Source organism: Dipteris shenzhenensis, chromosome 14 (assembly GCF_047967505.1).
Source record: "Dipteris shenzhenensis isolate YYH24624 ecotype China chromosome 14, Dip_SZ_1.0, whole genome shotgun sequence".
NCBI lineage: Eukaryota > Viridiplantae > Streptophyta > Polypodiopsida > Gleicheniales > Dipteridaceae > Dipteris > Dipteris shenzhenensis.
In genome coordinates, this window is record NC_141609.1 from 52,710,074 (window position 1) to 52,724,765 (window position 14,692).

At 46.8% G+C, this 14,692-nt stretch overlaps 1 protein-coding gene across 1 annotated transcript in view; it reads left to right on the forward strand.

Moving 5' to 3' along the window:
* Positions 1 to 14,692, forward strand: part of LOC147894808 (dynein regulatory complex subunit 7-like) — a 589,338-nt gene that overhangs the window by 435,701 nt on the left and 138,945 nt on the right. Inside the window, 2 exon segments of the mRNA XM_087385174.1 lie at positions 11,384 to 11,512; positions 11,693 to 11,852. Of these exon segments, the coding sequence (XP_087241300.1) occupies positions 11,384 to 11,512; positions 11,693 to 11,852 (289 nt within the window).

Consider the following 14,692-nt stretch of genomic DNA (forward strand, 5'->3'; position numbering starts at 1 on the left):
GGGCAGCTCTAAAGGGGAGTAGAACATACTTGGATATTGATCTCATGCACTTACAATAGGAGCACAGAAGGGAGGAGATGACCCGAGTATTGGCTGTGGGGCGGCAGGAAGGAAAATGGGCTGTATATCAAGATCAAGATGATAAGGTTATCAATTCGAGAAAGGGTAGAAAGAAGTGAAAGAGATACAGATAGTGTACGATGGATTCGGGCCTCTGAGACAGAGACATAGGGCAGATTGAATATGGCTTTATGGAACTGTAATGGCACTCTCTGGTCCTGGTTCGATCCAGCGGCTTTTCAGAGACATATACAGATAGAGAGATTATTTTCTACACCGAGACACATGAGAGTCCCAAGAGAGGGTTTCTCACAGTGACAGGTTACACCTGGGAGTCAGCTCATAGGAGAGTTGAGGAGAACTAGTGGGGCATGAGGTTCTAAAGGAGTGGTTGTCCTCTTCAAAACACACCTGAGACCATTCGTATTTGTGGCATGAAGAGAGGAGCATGCACAACATATGTGGATATGAGTCCAGCTGCTAGAGATGCCTGACCAATCTTCATTACAGTATGCTACTTCCCCCCAGACACATCAACATATGCTCATGAGGTCACTACAGAGGGGCACAGCTCATTTGAGACAATACATGGTGACATCACAGAGCTCTCCAAGTAGAGAGACACCCTCCTTCTGGGGGACTTCAATGCATGGACAGGAGATAAACAAGCGGTCCTACTAGACTTTGCATACGAGAGAGATCCCTACATGATGCAGCAGAGCTTGAGATCCTAAGACATTATGCAGATGCCCTGAATAATGTGATAGCATACATGCTTTTTTTCTTTGAGTTGGGAGCAGTCCATGATCTCATCATCTACAATGGCCTTCAGAGATGGCCATCATCTAGAGGGTTCACTTGTTTCCCACATAGCAGTGGGAGAAGCACAGTGGACTACTTGCTGGGCCCATTAGCTTTTGCTTCGCAGATACATGACCTCAAAGTACCCCCTCCTCCACTCGGAGCTGACCAAATATATGGCCTTCCGTATCTCAGTTACCATGCCAGTCATAGAGAGAGCTCCTGCCACACCTACTCGTACCCAGATCCATTTTGATCGTGCCCTCCACCCAGTATACATGAGTCACTTAGCCAGAGAGCTTTCGACCCTACTAGGAGATGATATAGACCTTGCCCATGCCTCGGACACCCTTGCTTCAGTAGTACAAGACACCACCACCAAATCCTTCCCTACAACCCAATCCACACAGGCCCGAGATGCGGGAAGATGCCTCAAAACCGTTGGTTTGATGACGAGTGCAGAGAGGCATGAGCCCACCTCACATGAGAGCAAGCCTTGGTTAGTTGATGCCATATGAGGTTACTAGCCGATCTCATGATACAGATACTACTATATGTTGATGTCATAGTCCTTATATCATCTTCAACGAAAGGGCTGCAGAGATATCTAGAGGCCCTAGAGGTGTTTTACAGACACAGAGAGACATGACACTTAACCTTGGGAAAACCAAAGCTATAGTCTTAAAACATCTCATGCGCAGTGCTCTGTCAACTCAGCTTCACTTATCGTGGCAAGCCAGTGGAGGCAGTCCAACCCTACATATATTTGGGAGTAGTCTTCAAAGGACCCCTCTTCACGATGACCCATGCAGCCCAGGCATGACTCACACGGGGACAGAGTGCTTTGGCTTGGCTAGAGCGACAGTGCTTCCAAGCACACTTCCAAAATCCACCGATGAAGGGCTGGCTTTTTGATATGCTAGTGCAGCCGACAACCATGTATGTAGCACCCTGTAATAGATGTGATCTTCCAAAGATAGAGTGGAGGAAATTTGAGCGGCCTACAGGTGATTATGGGATCCAAGATGATTCGGTGTAAGCTCTCAGTCCCACTTGAGATAATACAGGAAAAAGTTTGCCACAACACCTCTCTAGGTTAATGCCATCTTTCAGACAATGACTTTCATCCACAGAGTTTGAAACTTACCTCATTGAAGACTTCCAAGGCTAGCCTTGGAGTCATCTAGACGACTAGAAGAGGATGGGGCAGACACATGGTAGACGTGCCTACTGAGTCGATCCCACGAGATGAGATCACCTGTATCATATGGCTAGATCTCCTCCAGCTGCACACATCTCGGACTTGGGGAGGGGACCAAGAACTCCCCACCAAGATCCAGTTCTACCCTCGGGGTGTGCACTACTAACAAAACCCTAGGTATCACGTGCGTTCAAGGGGTTTTTTTTTTCCCCCCCCCAAAAAAGAGACTTCTATTAAGTAAGAAAGAAACCCGCTAGAGCAAGCTCTGTGCGGAAATACACCATGCTAAGCATGTAATAAAAACACCTCAGAGGAATGAGGTAGAAAGAAACCAAGGCTGAGGCTGAAAATGCCATCTCAACCCTGTAGAAGTCTCAGCAAAGAAGGGAGAGTCTCTCCAATCTCTGAGAAAAGTAACTCTCCTGGAGGAGGCTGCTCGAGATGATCCTTGCATGGTCGCCCAAATGGCCATCAGAGTGTGTATCGTAACTGTCCAAGTACTGGCCAAGATCTGAGAAGGGTGAACCTGAGAACCCTCCAAAGCCTCAGTGCACCTGGCTCTCCAAATGTGCCATGCTGCAATGCTAGCTAGGATCTCCCATGGAGAGTCGACCGAGGAGTGAGCAGCCCTGAAAAGAGTGGCCGGAATATCCTCTAGAGAGCACGACTCACAAGGTGTCGTCAGATGCGAAGAGCCCAAGAGGAGTCAAGTCTCTCAAAAAAGACCTGGGGCCCTGAAAGAGTAAGCCAAGCCACTGATCCCCAGGTCATATAGAAAGGTAGGCGAACAAAAGTGCTGAAAAGTCTTGCAATCCCCTTCCATATGATTCTCGCCTATCTGCAATCCCATAGGTAGTGCTGTATTGTCTCCAAAGCAGAAAGGCAGCGAGGGCAAGAAGGGTTAGCTCCGAACTTGGACCTCGAATGGTTCACTGCTATCCCACCATGAATAAAAAGCCAAAAGAAGAGAGTGATTTTTCTATTCCAGTGGGATTTCCAGAGCCTTTGCCAAAAAATTCTCTGCAAGTCAGCAGAAATCTGAAAGTTCTCCCAATGAGGAGCTCTACTAGTCAAGGGGTATTTTAAAAACCCCTCAACCAAAATTTCTCTCCCTATAAAACCACCCGTATTTCCTTATGAACTAACGGACTTTTTCCTAAAGTTGAATTAAAAAACCCCTCCTGTAGTTGTAATTCTGTTAAATTTTCCCCTATTAAAATACCCCTCCTTTTGAATGCACGTGGTACACTAAAATTTTGGGAGGTGAACCCCCTGAGGTTCTACCGCGACCACTTCTGGAGAGTATCGGAGGAGGGATTCATCATCAGACCCTAGTACCTCAAGGATAGAGAAGTCTCACATGAACTGAGGATTGCCATTGGATAGATGTGGATTTCATCCCATCAATTTGAGGATTGAGGCGGGGAGAGCTGCAGGTATACCCAGAGAGTAGAGGATCTACATGCTATGTACATTGGGGGCGGTTGAGACAGAGGAGCATTTTCTCTATATTTGCCCAGCCTATTATGAGATACGGGGATGCTACCACAATCTCTACCTGGAGGGGAGTGGCTTCGGTCGACTATCATGACTGATCCATTTTCATGACCAAGTCTGTATTGGGCTCTATCTGATGGAGATGCGCCGGCACACGGAGACATGATTGCGATAGATCAGAGAGCAGTAGGAGGCGGCTAGACCATATGACATAGAGGCTGATCGGACACAGCGACGTGTCACAAACTTCTAGTTGATACGAGCGCAGCTTGGATTAGCAGAGAGAGCCGACATGGTGCCACTGAGAGAGGGACATAGAGATCACACAGTGCCCAGAGCACATTCTATTGAGGTCCGACCTATTACAACTTTCCTCAAGGGAAACCGATAGAGAAGAGGAGTCACTTTGGACATACTCCAAAGAGTTCAGAGATCGAGGAGACCGCGTCCCCCGCCACAACGCGAGACAACTCGTCAAACGTAGATACGATATATTTTCACTGCTCACCAGAGAGCCATCACTATGCTAGTTCGGTTCTGAGTCCCAACTCCGAGATTTGACTTGATTCAACTTGTGCTTGACTGATTATCATTTTTGCTAGCATAGACTAGTACTCAGCAAGGGCTCTAGCGTGCCCTTTGCTCCAGCCCATTGAGGCTTGTATGAGTCTACTTTTTTGCGCACTTTGTCCCATAAGCCCGCAAGGCCTCCTGTGGACATTAGTACATCTTTCTTTCTTTCTTTCCCTCTCATTTCTATATCCATAGATATAGTTGAAAAATAAACATAAAATATGTGTGTTCTTGTGTACACATGCATACATATAGCATGTTCTCACATCAGTGCACACATACATGTATACATACATTGTTACTGTCTGGAAAAAAGAACAACTTAATATCATGCTAGCAAAATGCATACGTATCTACAAGGGAAAGACCAGTTGCTTTTCACTTGCTTCTCGGGATTCTTCTCACTACTTAAAAAGATAACTTGGGAGCAAGTGCTAACATCTAGTGTGGTGGATTATACAGCCAATGGATTCCGCATTTTTTAGAATGTAGAAGATGCCTATGGGCCAAGCAAACCAAAAAGAAAAATATTTATCTTGGAACCTTCTTAGTTCTCCGAAATCCAATGTAGTATAAACAATGTCTTCTTCTTTTTCAAGAAAAAATTTCTATTATGTACAAATGAAACCCGTAAGAGCAAGTCAAGGTGGAAATACATCATGTAGACATAGGAATAAACACCCTAAATGGGCCAATACAAATATCCTCATAGCGAACTAGAAAAAATCCAAGGTTGAGGTTAAAAGTGCTACCTCAACCCTACAAAGGGGGAGCCACTCCATTCCCTAAGGAAAACAGCCCTCCTGGCAGAAGCTGCCCGGGAGGACCCCTGCATGCTCACCCAACTGGCCATGAGTGTGTGTACAGTATCTAAGCAAATATTGGCCATATTGAGAGAAGGGTAGACTTTCTCCTTACGGAGAAAGCTCTCCGCACTTATGGCTTTCTCCTCTCACAGCAAATACTGGCCATACTGTGTGCTGTCCCCAGTTTACTTCCCTTCTCTTAATAGGAGGAGCTTTTCGCAGGAGAGGGCTTTCTCCGCTACCAGGCCCGGTAGGATCTTCCATCCGGCCGCCTCCTCTCGTAGATGAGGATTGTCAGTTGGAACATTCAGGGCCTTGGGGGTGTATCTCACCACCGCCCTAGGCCGCTGATTCGTAACCAACTTCATCCACTGGGAGACCCATTGATATTTATTATGATTCAGGAACACAAGTTGGATGTCAGGGATTATGCCAAGTCGGTAAGCTTCTTTTAGGCCATACTTTTTGGTTACCTGCCTTGGGCACTAGGGGAGGTACTTGCATCTCTGTTTCTTCTTCTATACTTCCCTTGGTGATTCGACAAGGGATCATAGTCCCTTCCAGAGCTCAGTGGATTATACTTTTGATTGGTCTTTTAAACCTTTATGCACCCAATTCTAGAGGGGATCGTGTCCTTCTTTGGAAGGAATTGCTCTCTTGGTCGCATATTGTAGGAACAAAGTGGAGACAGGTTGTGAACACAAGTGAGCAAGAGTGCACACACAAGAAAGCTCCAATAGAAATGTTCAAATGAAACAACACAAGTACTTGGTATATATAGTACCCAAGTACTACTGGTCAACCATAGGGTTGAGTTTATGCCTACAATACCATATCTTTGTAATCTCTTACAAATCCCTGCTCAAAGATATGGCTGAAAGTACCATGGAAACATCTCAGGTGTACCCTGTAGTACCTAAAGTACCATGGTTGCACAAATTTATTCAGATGGATATGCAACCTATGGGAGTACATGAAAACAATGTCATTGTGAATCACTTCACAACCCCCCTTGACATTGTGAGAATGTCTCTAATCCCCAAGCCATGTCGATGTCGTAAGAAAAGATCTGTTGACAGGGCTTTGGTGAAGATATCCACCACATTGTCCTCAGATGGACAATAGATGAGATCAATGAAGCCATCACAAATACAATCCCGTACATAATGATAATGATTTTCAATGTGTTTCATGCGAGCATGAAAGATAGGATTGTTGGCTATGGCAATGCAACTCTGGCTGTCACAGAAGATAGAGTTTGCTTCGCCATCCTGTGCATGATGCAAGTCATGCAAAAGCTTCCTTAATCACATTAACTCCGTAGTGGCTGAATTTGCAGCTTTGTACTCTGCTTCACTAGAGGAAAGAGAGACTTGCTCTTGCTTCTTACTGAGCCATGAGATACAGGCTGAACCCAATGAGAAGCAATAGCTAGTAGTGGACCGTCCGTCGTTAATGTCCCCTGACCAATCTGAGTCGGTGAAACCACTCAGCTTTAGATCACAATCTGAAGCATAATGCAAGCCAAGAGAGAGAGTGCCATGGACATATCTGAGAACCCTCTTTACTGCATTCCAATGTGTGATCATGGGACAATGCATGAACTGGCTCAAAAGCCCTGTGGCGTAGGCAATATCAGGCCGTGTGGAGCATAGATATATCAAACTGCCAACCAACTGCCTGTACAAAGTGCCATCAAACTTTTCAGCAATATCATGCTTACTCAGCTTGAGTCCCTTTTCCAATGGAGTAGCCACAGGCTTCCAGTTGTCCATTTTAAATTTCTGCAACAACCCCTTCGAATACTTTGTCTGTGACATAGAGATCCCATCATGGGTCTGCCAAAACTCAATGCCAAGACAATAGTGCAATAGGCCCAAATCTGTCATGTCAAAGTTGTCACATAAAGCGGACTGCACTGCTGTAATTTGCTGGAAATCACTGCCCAATGAGTATAATGTCATCCACATATAGTACCAACATGACCAATTCTGATTTTTGCTGCAGAACATACAGATTTGGCTCTGTATGAGTGTTTATGGAGCCCTGGGACAGCAAAAACTGATGTATCTTCTGATACCATGCACGAGGTGCTTGCTTCAGTCCATATAGAGCCTTCCTGAGCTTGCAAACCTTATGCTCTTGTCCCTTCACCTCAAAACCTCGGGGCTGATGTACATAGACCTCCTCTTTAAGATCTCCATTGAGGAAAGCGGTCTTGACATCCATCTGGTACATTGACCAACCATAAAATGCAGCAAGAGAGATGATGGAACAATTGGTGGTCATCTTGGCCACTGGAGCAAATGTCTCCTCATAATCTATCCCTTCTTCTTGTGCATACCCCTTGGCAACCAAATGGGCTTTGTGTTTCTCAACTGTGCCATTTGAATGGTATTTCACCTTATAAATCCATTTCATGCCAACCACATTTTTCCCAATGGGCGCATCAACCAGGTCCCATGTGGGCATCTAAAGGCCCCTCCTGATGTGGAATTGTAGTGTTTGGGGCTGCAGCAACATCCACCTCTGGAGTCTGGAAGGCGTCTGTCTGAACAGGATCAAAGGTCTCCTCCTGAGGTAAGGGAGCGGCTCTGATAGCTCTCCACCGTAGTACTGGGTGTGTCGCGGGCATTGGGTGCTCTGTTACCCCTGGTGTAGCTGGGGTGCGCGAAGCAGGGCGCCTGGCTGCTCCAAGGTGCTGGGGAGGTGCAGTCGGGGTAGTACGTGAAGGAGCCGCACCAGAAGACCTCTTGGGTCTTTTTCTCTTCCTTGGGCAGTCTCTACCAAAGTGCCGAAGGGTCCTGCAAATTCTGCACTAGTCCTGTCTACCTGAAATCTCGACTCTCTATCGAAAGAGAGAGCCGTCTGGACGCTGAAGCATGATGTGGTCATCTGAGATGTTAGGGTCAGAGACAATGACCCTAACACAAGGCACCCCATCTGCATTGACTGCCTCTGCCGAGGAAGAAGGCATGCTAGGAAGGGTGGGGATCTCATTGGCCACTCCGAATGTGGCTCCGATAGTGGCAAGCAGTCGATAGTAGACTTGAGGAAGACCAGAAAATCTAATGAACAGTGCTATGACATGCCTGTCCTCCTCGACCGGATCGAAGCCCAAGGTGTAGGGTAAAACAAAGATTCTCCTCGAACCGAAAGCCAGGGAATTAGCTTTGAGAACAAGGGTTGTGGACTCGCGGGAGTCGAAAACCACTTGGAAGAATCCACGTCCCAGAAGTCGAATATCCCTGATGTGTGGGGCAAGATCTCCTGGTAACGTCGCTAGCATCCAATCTCTAGCCTGTGATCTGGAAGGGTGTGACCCAAAGATGCGGGCGAAAAGTGATGTAGAGCCCTCTAACTCCACATCTTTCTTGAGCTGCTACAACTCGTCTTTAAAAAAAATGACGGTTCTCGCGGCTGGTGGAAGTGGACAGAGATTGACTGAATGGGGATCCATTCGCCAATCGATGTGAAAGGCCGATTCCAACACTAAAGAAGCTCTGTCCGTGAAACAACTGCCCAGGACGCCCTTGAACACGGGCGTAGGAAGAAGGAGAAAGGAGAGGGTAGGAGAGAGGGGAAGCGAAGATTGCAGGCTGAATGGGGATCCATTCGCCAATCGATGTGAAAAGGCCGATTCCAACACTAAAGAAGCTCTGTCCGTGAAACTATTGCCCAGGACGCCCTCGAACACGGGCGTAGGAAGAAGGAGAAAGGAGAGGGTAGGAGAGAGGGGAAGGCAAGATTGCAGGCGGAGAGGGAGAGAGAGGGGGAGAGGAAATGAGGGTGGGGGATAGTAGGGAGGGAGGGGGTGGCTTAGGAGGGAGGGAAGGGTCTGGCGGGGAGAAAGGGAGGGCGGGGGAAAGGAAAGGAGGGGGCGGAGAGGAAGGGAAAGAGGGGGTGGGGGGTGGGGGGGGGGGGGGGGTGGAGAGCGGGGGAGGAGGGGGAGAGCAGGGGAGAGCGGAGGAGGGGGCGGGGTAGAGCGGGGGAGGGAGGGGGAGAGCGGGGGAGGGGGCAGGGTAGGGGCAGCGGGGGGGAGAGGGAGGGCGGGGGAGGGGGCAGGGGAGGAGAAGGGGGTGGGGGAGGGGGCGGGGTAGGGGCAGCGGGGGGGGGAGAGGGAGGGCGGGGGAGGAGAAGGGGGCGGTGGAAGGGATAGGGGCAGCGAGGGAGGGGAGAGGGAGAGCGGGGGAGGGGGCGGGTTAGGGGCAGCGGGGGGGGGAGAGGGAGGGCGGGGGAGAGGGAGGGCGGGGAAGGGGGCGGGGGAGGAGAAGGGGGAGAGAGGGAGGAGGGAGGGGGGGGAGAGAAGCAGCGAGGGGAGGGAGAGGGGGGGCAGTGAGGGTGAGGGAGGGGGCTGGCTGAGAGAGGGGGAGGGGGGGAGGGCAGGTCCTCACGGGGAGAGGAGCAGCTCCGATACATGAGGAGACCATGACATACTAAATTGAGTTACAATCATTTGGAAGGTTTTTGAAAGCCTTCCAAAAACCCAAGAGGAAGCAGGACCTATCTCTCATCTAGACCACTACATATAATAATGAGAAGTACCAAGTGGTTTCCCATGAGCATCAAGTATATTGTTGGGAAGCAGGACCTCTATCTCCCATCTAGACCACTACATATAATAATGAGAAGTACCAAGTGGTTTTCCATGAGCATCAAGTATATTGTCATTCTACATGACAAGCTTCCCATCAATCTCTTTCTGAGAGGAAGGGAAAACTTTCCGAAGAGTACTCTTGAAGTTGGGCCCAAGCTTCTAGGATAGCAGCCATAAAAGGGGGGAAGGAGCCTTGAGATGGGCTGAGGTGAACATCCATCCGGTACTATCCATCAAATCTCCATCCAGTACTCTCCATCCATCCGCCGGTACTCTCCATCCAATCTCCATCCGGTACTATCCATCCAATCTCCATCCGGTACTCTCCATCCAATCTCCATTCGGTACTATCCATCCAGTACACTCCATCCAATCTCCATTAGGTACTATCCATCCAATCTCCATCTATGGAAGGAGAACAAGACTCTATGAATCAGATGAAAAAATCCTTCCAAGTTTCTTGTCCATAAAAGTGTCCTCTAACCACCACCTTGCATAATAAGGCTTTGATGTGCAAGTCGAGATCTATTGTATTGAGGCCTTCTTCCTACATGGGGAGGATCAAAGTATCCCAAGCCACCTTGGCTTTGGTGTCTACCAAACCATCTAGTCCACTCCAAAGAAAGCAAGGTCAAGTTTGAATTAGCTCCAAAATAGAGCTTTATCATGATATTCTCCAACACAAGGGCAAACTGCTGCGAAGAGAGCTGTCCACACCAATCTAGCAGCCCAAGTATCTGACAAAAACACTCCTCTGAATCCTGGTCACTAATCCAAAAGCCATTGGATTTATTATAATTAATATGTGCACCTGCTGCATAACAAAATAAAATCCAAGGTTGCCCCAAAATAAGTGAGGTTCTGGATAGTAGCATCCAAAAAAACAATAGTATCATCAACCAGTTCACTATCCAAGAGGTCCTCATCCTATCTCAGGGGAAGTCTTAGCCCAATAATGTTTTTCTGGGATTCAAAACATTGCTCATTACTTCAGCCATAAATAAATACAAAAAGTGTGCGAGAGGGCATCCCTGGTGAATTGATATAGAAATCTGAAACCTCTCTCCCCTTTCTCCTCTGATAATAAGCACCTTGGCTATGGGCTGATCTACACAAAGAGAACCTCTTTCCCCTTTCTCCTCTGATCCATGCATCTGATAATCCAAATTGTAGAGGGGCACCCTCCAAAAAATCCAAATCTACTCTGTCATAAGCTTTCTCGAAGTCCAGGAGTTGGCAAAGCATTGTTTGCTCTACATAGCCAATGTGAAGCCTTCCAAAAAGAGAAGATATGATAAAAAATGCTTCTGCCATGCACCAAGCCCATATGCGTGTCATGAATAAGATTTGGAAGAATGGGCTGCAAACACGAACTAAAAGGTTTGGCCAAAATCTTATAAAAGGTTTCCAAAAGCGTGATGGGCATCCATTGGGAAATGAAATTTCTACAACCTCCCTTTAGGTTAGAATGAATGAGACCCTCCGTAAATGAATCAGGCATAGTATCAGAGTCCCAAATGCCCTGCAAGGATGAGATAACATAGTCTCCAATCATGTCCGAAAAAGCAATAAAAAAGGAAGGTGGGACCCATGAAATTTATTCAATTTGGGTTTATATGTTTAGTATATTAAAGTTTTAAAAGAGCATTCTAGAAGTGATGATAATTTTTCCTAAAATTTATAGAGATTGAATATTAACCTGAACTTTTCCAAACGAAATTACAAAACGTGATATAGTGAGCGTAATAAATTATAATGTTATTGTGTTTTTTGCAACAACAAAAGATAGTATTCATATGGTATGCACATTTTGATTCTTGTATATTTGCAATATTGATTGACCTGCAGCTCCAGCAATAGAAATAAAATCTCTACGCCTGGTTCAGAAAAACAACCAGAGACAAAGCTCAACTTGACATTTCCTAGAAGAAGAACTATTGCTGAAAAATTGCTTCCCATAATCAAAATCACACAAAAGTGAGCATCAATTTGTAACTTACATATTATTATAAAATGGAGGATTGATTGTAACTTTCACACTGTAGTTTATATTTGTGACCAAACCAATCATAGAAGCTACTTGAAATAGTACTGACAAGATAGACTACTCTATATGGGTTATTCCCTCTTTGATGTGAGGTTGCATTGAAAGTGCAGGTATGAGAAAAGGGTAGGAGCCTTTCCAAAAGATAATGTGGCCAAGCACGTATTTGATTTGAATGAGAACCAAATAAGAGTAGACTACCATCATATCGATAGACATATTACAGCAAATTCTCGCTTGTACAAAAAGGATGGATCATTGACCACGATACAGGTGATTAGAATATCAAGTTCCTTATCCCTAGTCGCAACGTGTTCATTCCAAGGGTTGTGTATAAGTGTGAGCTCAGTTTGAAATATCTGGCTACATTTGGTCTATTATATAAACACTTGATTTCAAATGTCATTTTCTTGACATGTGCACTCTATTGATGTCTAGCAAAGTTATTTTTAAACATAGCAGAGAGATAGTATGCCTTAGTTGTCTAATATGAGAGCAAGCACATTAATGTATGAAGAAAATCAAGTGAGACAATATATGTACATGTAAAACGTGCCCATAAAACTTGTTGCATGATTGCACTTTAATGCATGTTTCAAAAGTACAAGAACAAGTGCACTTTCGTGGAGATGGAATACCTTCTTGTCTGAAAAGATCAGTCATTGAATAGACTTTTGGATTTTTATTTTTATTTTTATTTTTTCATGAAAAAGACTTCTATTAAGTAAGAACAAAAACCCGCGAGAGCAAGCTCAAAGCGGAATACATCATGAAATCATGAGGATAATAAAAAACCCCTCAGAGTGAGGTGGAAAGAAACCAAGGCTGAGGCTGAAAGTGCCATCTCAACCCTGTAGTAGATTCAGAGAAGAAAGGAGAATCCTTCCATTCCCTGAAGAAAGAAGCCCTCCTAGCTGAGGCTGCACGGGAGTCCCCCTGCATACCCGTCCATACGGCCATCAGAGTGTGTACGATGTCTGTCCAGATACTAGCCAATGTGTGCGAGGGATGAACCTGAGTACCCTCCATAGCCTCTGTGCATCTGGCTCTCCAGATATGCCAGGCTGCTATGCTCGCTATAATCTCCCAAGAAGTATCCACAGAGGCATGTACAGCTGTAAAAGGACGGTGTGGAACCACATCCAACGAGCAGAACTCAACTCGATGACGTCGAACCGAAATGGCCCGAGAGGAGTCAAGTCCCTCATAGAAAACCTGAGGTCCTGTAAGAGAAAGCCAAGCCACCGAGCCCTAAGTCATAAAAAGTGGGGAATGGACAAAGTGTCTGAAGATCCTGGCTATCCCCATCCAAATCAATCTCGCTTGTCTGCAATCCCATAAGCAATGCTGAATAGACTTCGAAGCAGAAAGGCAACAAGGGCAAGTAGGGTCGGCTCCGAATCTGGACCTCCAAAGGTTCACTGCAATCCCTCCATGAATAGAAAGCCAAAAGAAGATAGTGATCTTTCTATTCCTGTGGGATTTCCAGAGCCTCCTCCAGAAGTACCTCTGCTGATCCGCAGTAATACCAAAAGTCTCCCAATGAGGAACTCTGGAGGGTCTCCAGCCTCTACTACTGAGCTGAAATCTCCTGGCATTACTGACCGTGTAACGAAAGAAGGGGAAGGTCTTCTCTCGATGCCCCGCGTCAATCCACTCCCACTCTCCGGGGTCCCACTGTAAATACCTGATGGGAACTCCTCCATAGAGCCAGAGTCTCCAAGACCCGGTGGAGAGTAATTGGGGGTCAGGGTCTAAGAACCACTCTGAATCTGATCCCTGCATCAAAAGGCCTACGACCCTGATAGGCTGAAAAGCAGACTCAAGCAAGATATCATCTGTAGATCTGAGCAATCTGCCACCATCCTGGACACTGAAAACCAAAGCATCCTCCTGTGCATCTCGGAAGGCTAAGACTTGAAGTGGAACCCCGCCTCTCGAGAAAGTACCTGCCCAAGTGGAGGTAGTGAGAGGCATATCATCTGTGTCTATCCAAGCCTCTGGAAGGGCTGTCTCAATCTGCAAGATCCTCCCTGCACTCCCTCTGAGATGTCCTGTCAACCTTGACTTGGTTTCCTCTGGAAGCCTACGGAAAGCTTTCCAAGATCCCAAAGAAGAAGCAGGTCCCCTCTCCCACCTGGCCCACTGCATGTAGAGTGAGGCACCTAGTGGTTTTCCACGATCATCTAAAATACTGTCGTTCCACATGATGGGCTGCCTATCAATCTCTTCCCGGGAGGAAGGAGGAATCCTCCGAAGAGAGCTTCTGAAACTAGCCCAAGCTTTCAGAATGGCAACCATGAGAGGGGATGAAGGTGATCTGAGGTGTGCTGAGGTGAAGATCCATCTAACACTGCTCATCCAGTCTCCTCCTGAGGAAGGTGTGCACCTCTGTATGCTGCTGATAAGAAAGTCCTTCCACGGTTCCTGTCCTGGCATAAGTCCTCGCACCACTATCTTGCAAAGTAAAGCTCTGCACTGTAAATCTGGATCAATAATATTGAGACCCCCATCCTGTGTAGGGAGGATGAGGGTCTCCCAAGCCACTCTAGCTAAGGCATCTGCTGTGCCATCAAGCCCACTCCAGAGAAAGTTCCTGATCAATAATATTGAGACCCCCATCCTGTGTAGGGAGGATGAGGGTCTCCCAAGCCACTCTGGCTAAGGCATCTGCTGTGCCATCAAGCCCACTCCAGAGAAAGTTCCTGATCGGTCTTCTGAGCTGAATGATGCAGTCCCTAGAACGGCACCAACATGAACAAATAAACCAGGCAGTGGCCAGGAGGACCTGGTTGACCACCACAACTCTAGAGGCAAGATCCAGCTTGGCTGAGCTCCAAAAGAGAAGCTTCCTTCTGATGCTCTCCAACACGGGAGCAAACTACTACGTGGTAGAAATACCCAAGCCGACCTGGCAGCCCAAATACCTGATAGGCACACCCCTCTGAACCCAAGTGAACCCTATGTCAAGCCCCCAAACTGGAGTGTCCTCATCACTGATCCAAAAGCCATTGGATTTATGCCAATTTATCTGCGCCCCTGCCGCCAAGCAAAATAAGTCCAATGCTGTCCTGAAAGAAGTCAGTGTCTGTGGAGAGGCATCCAAATAAATC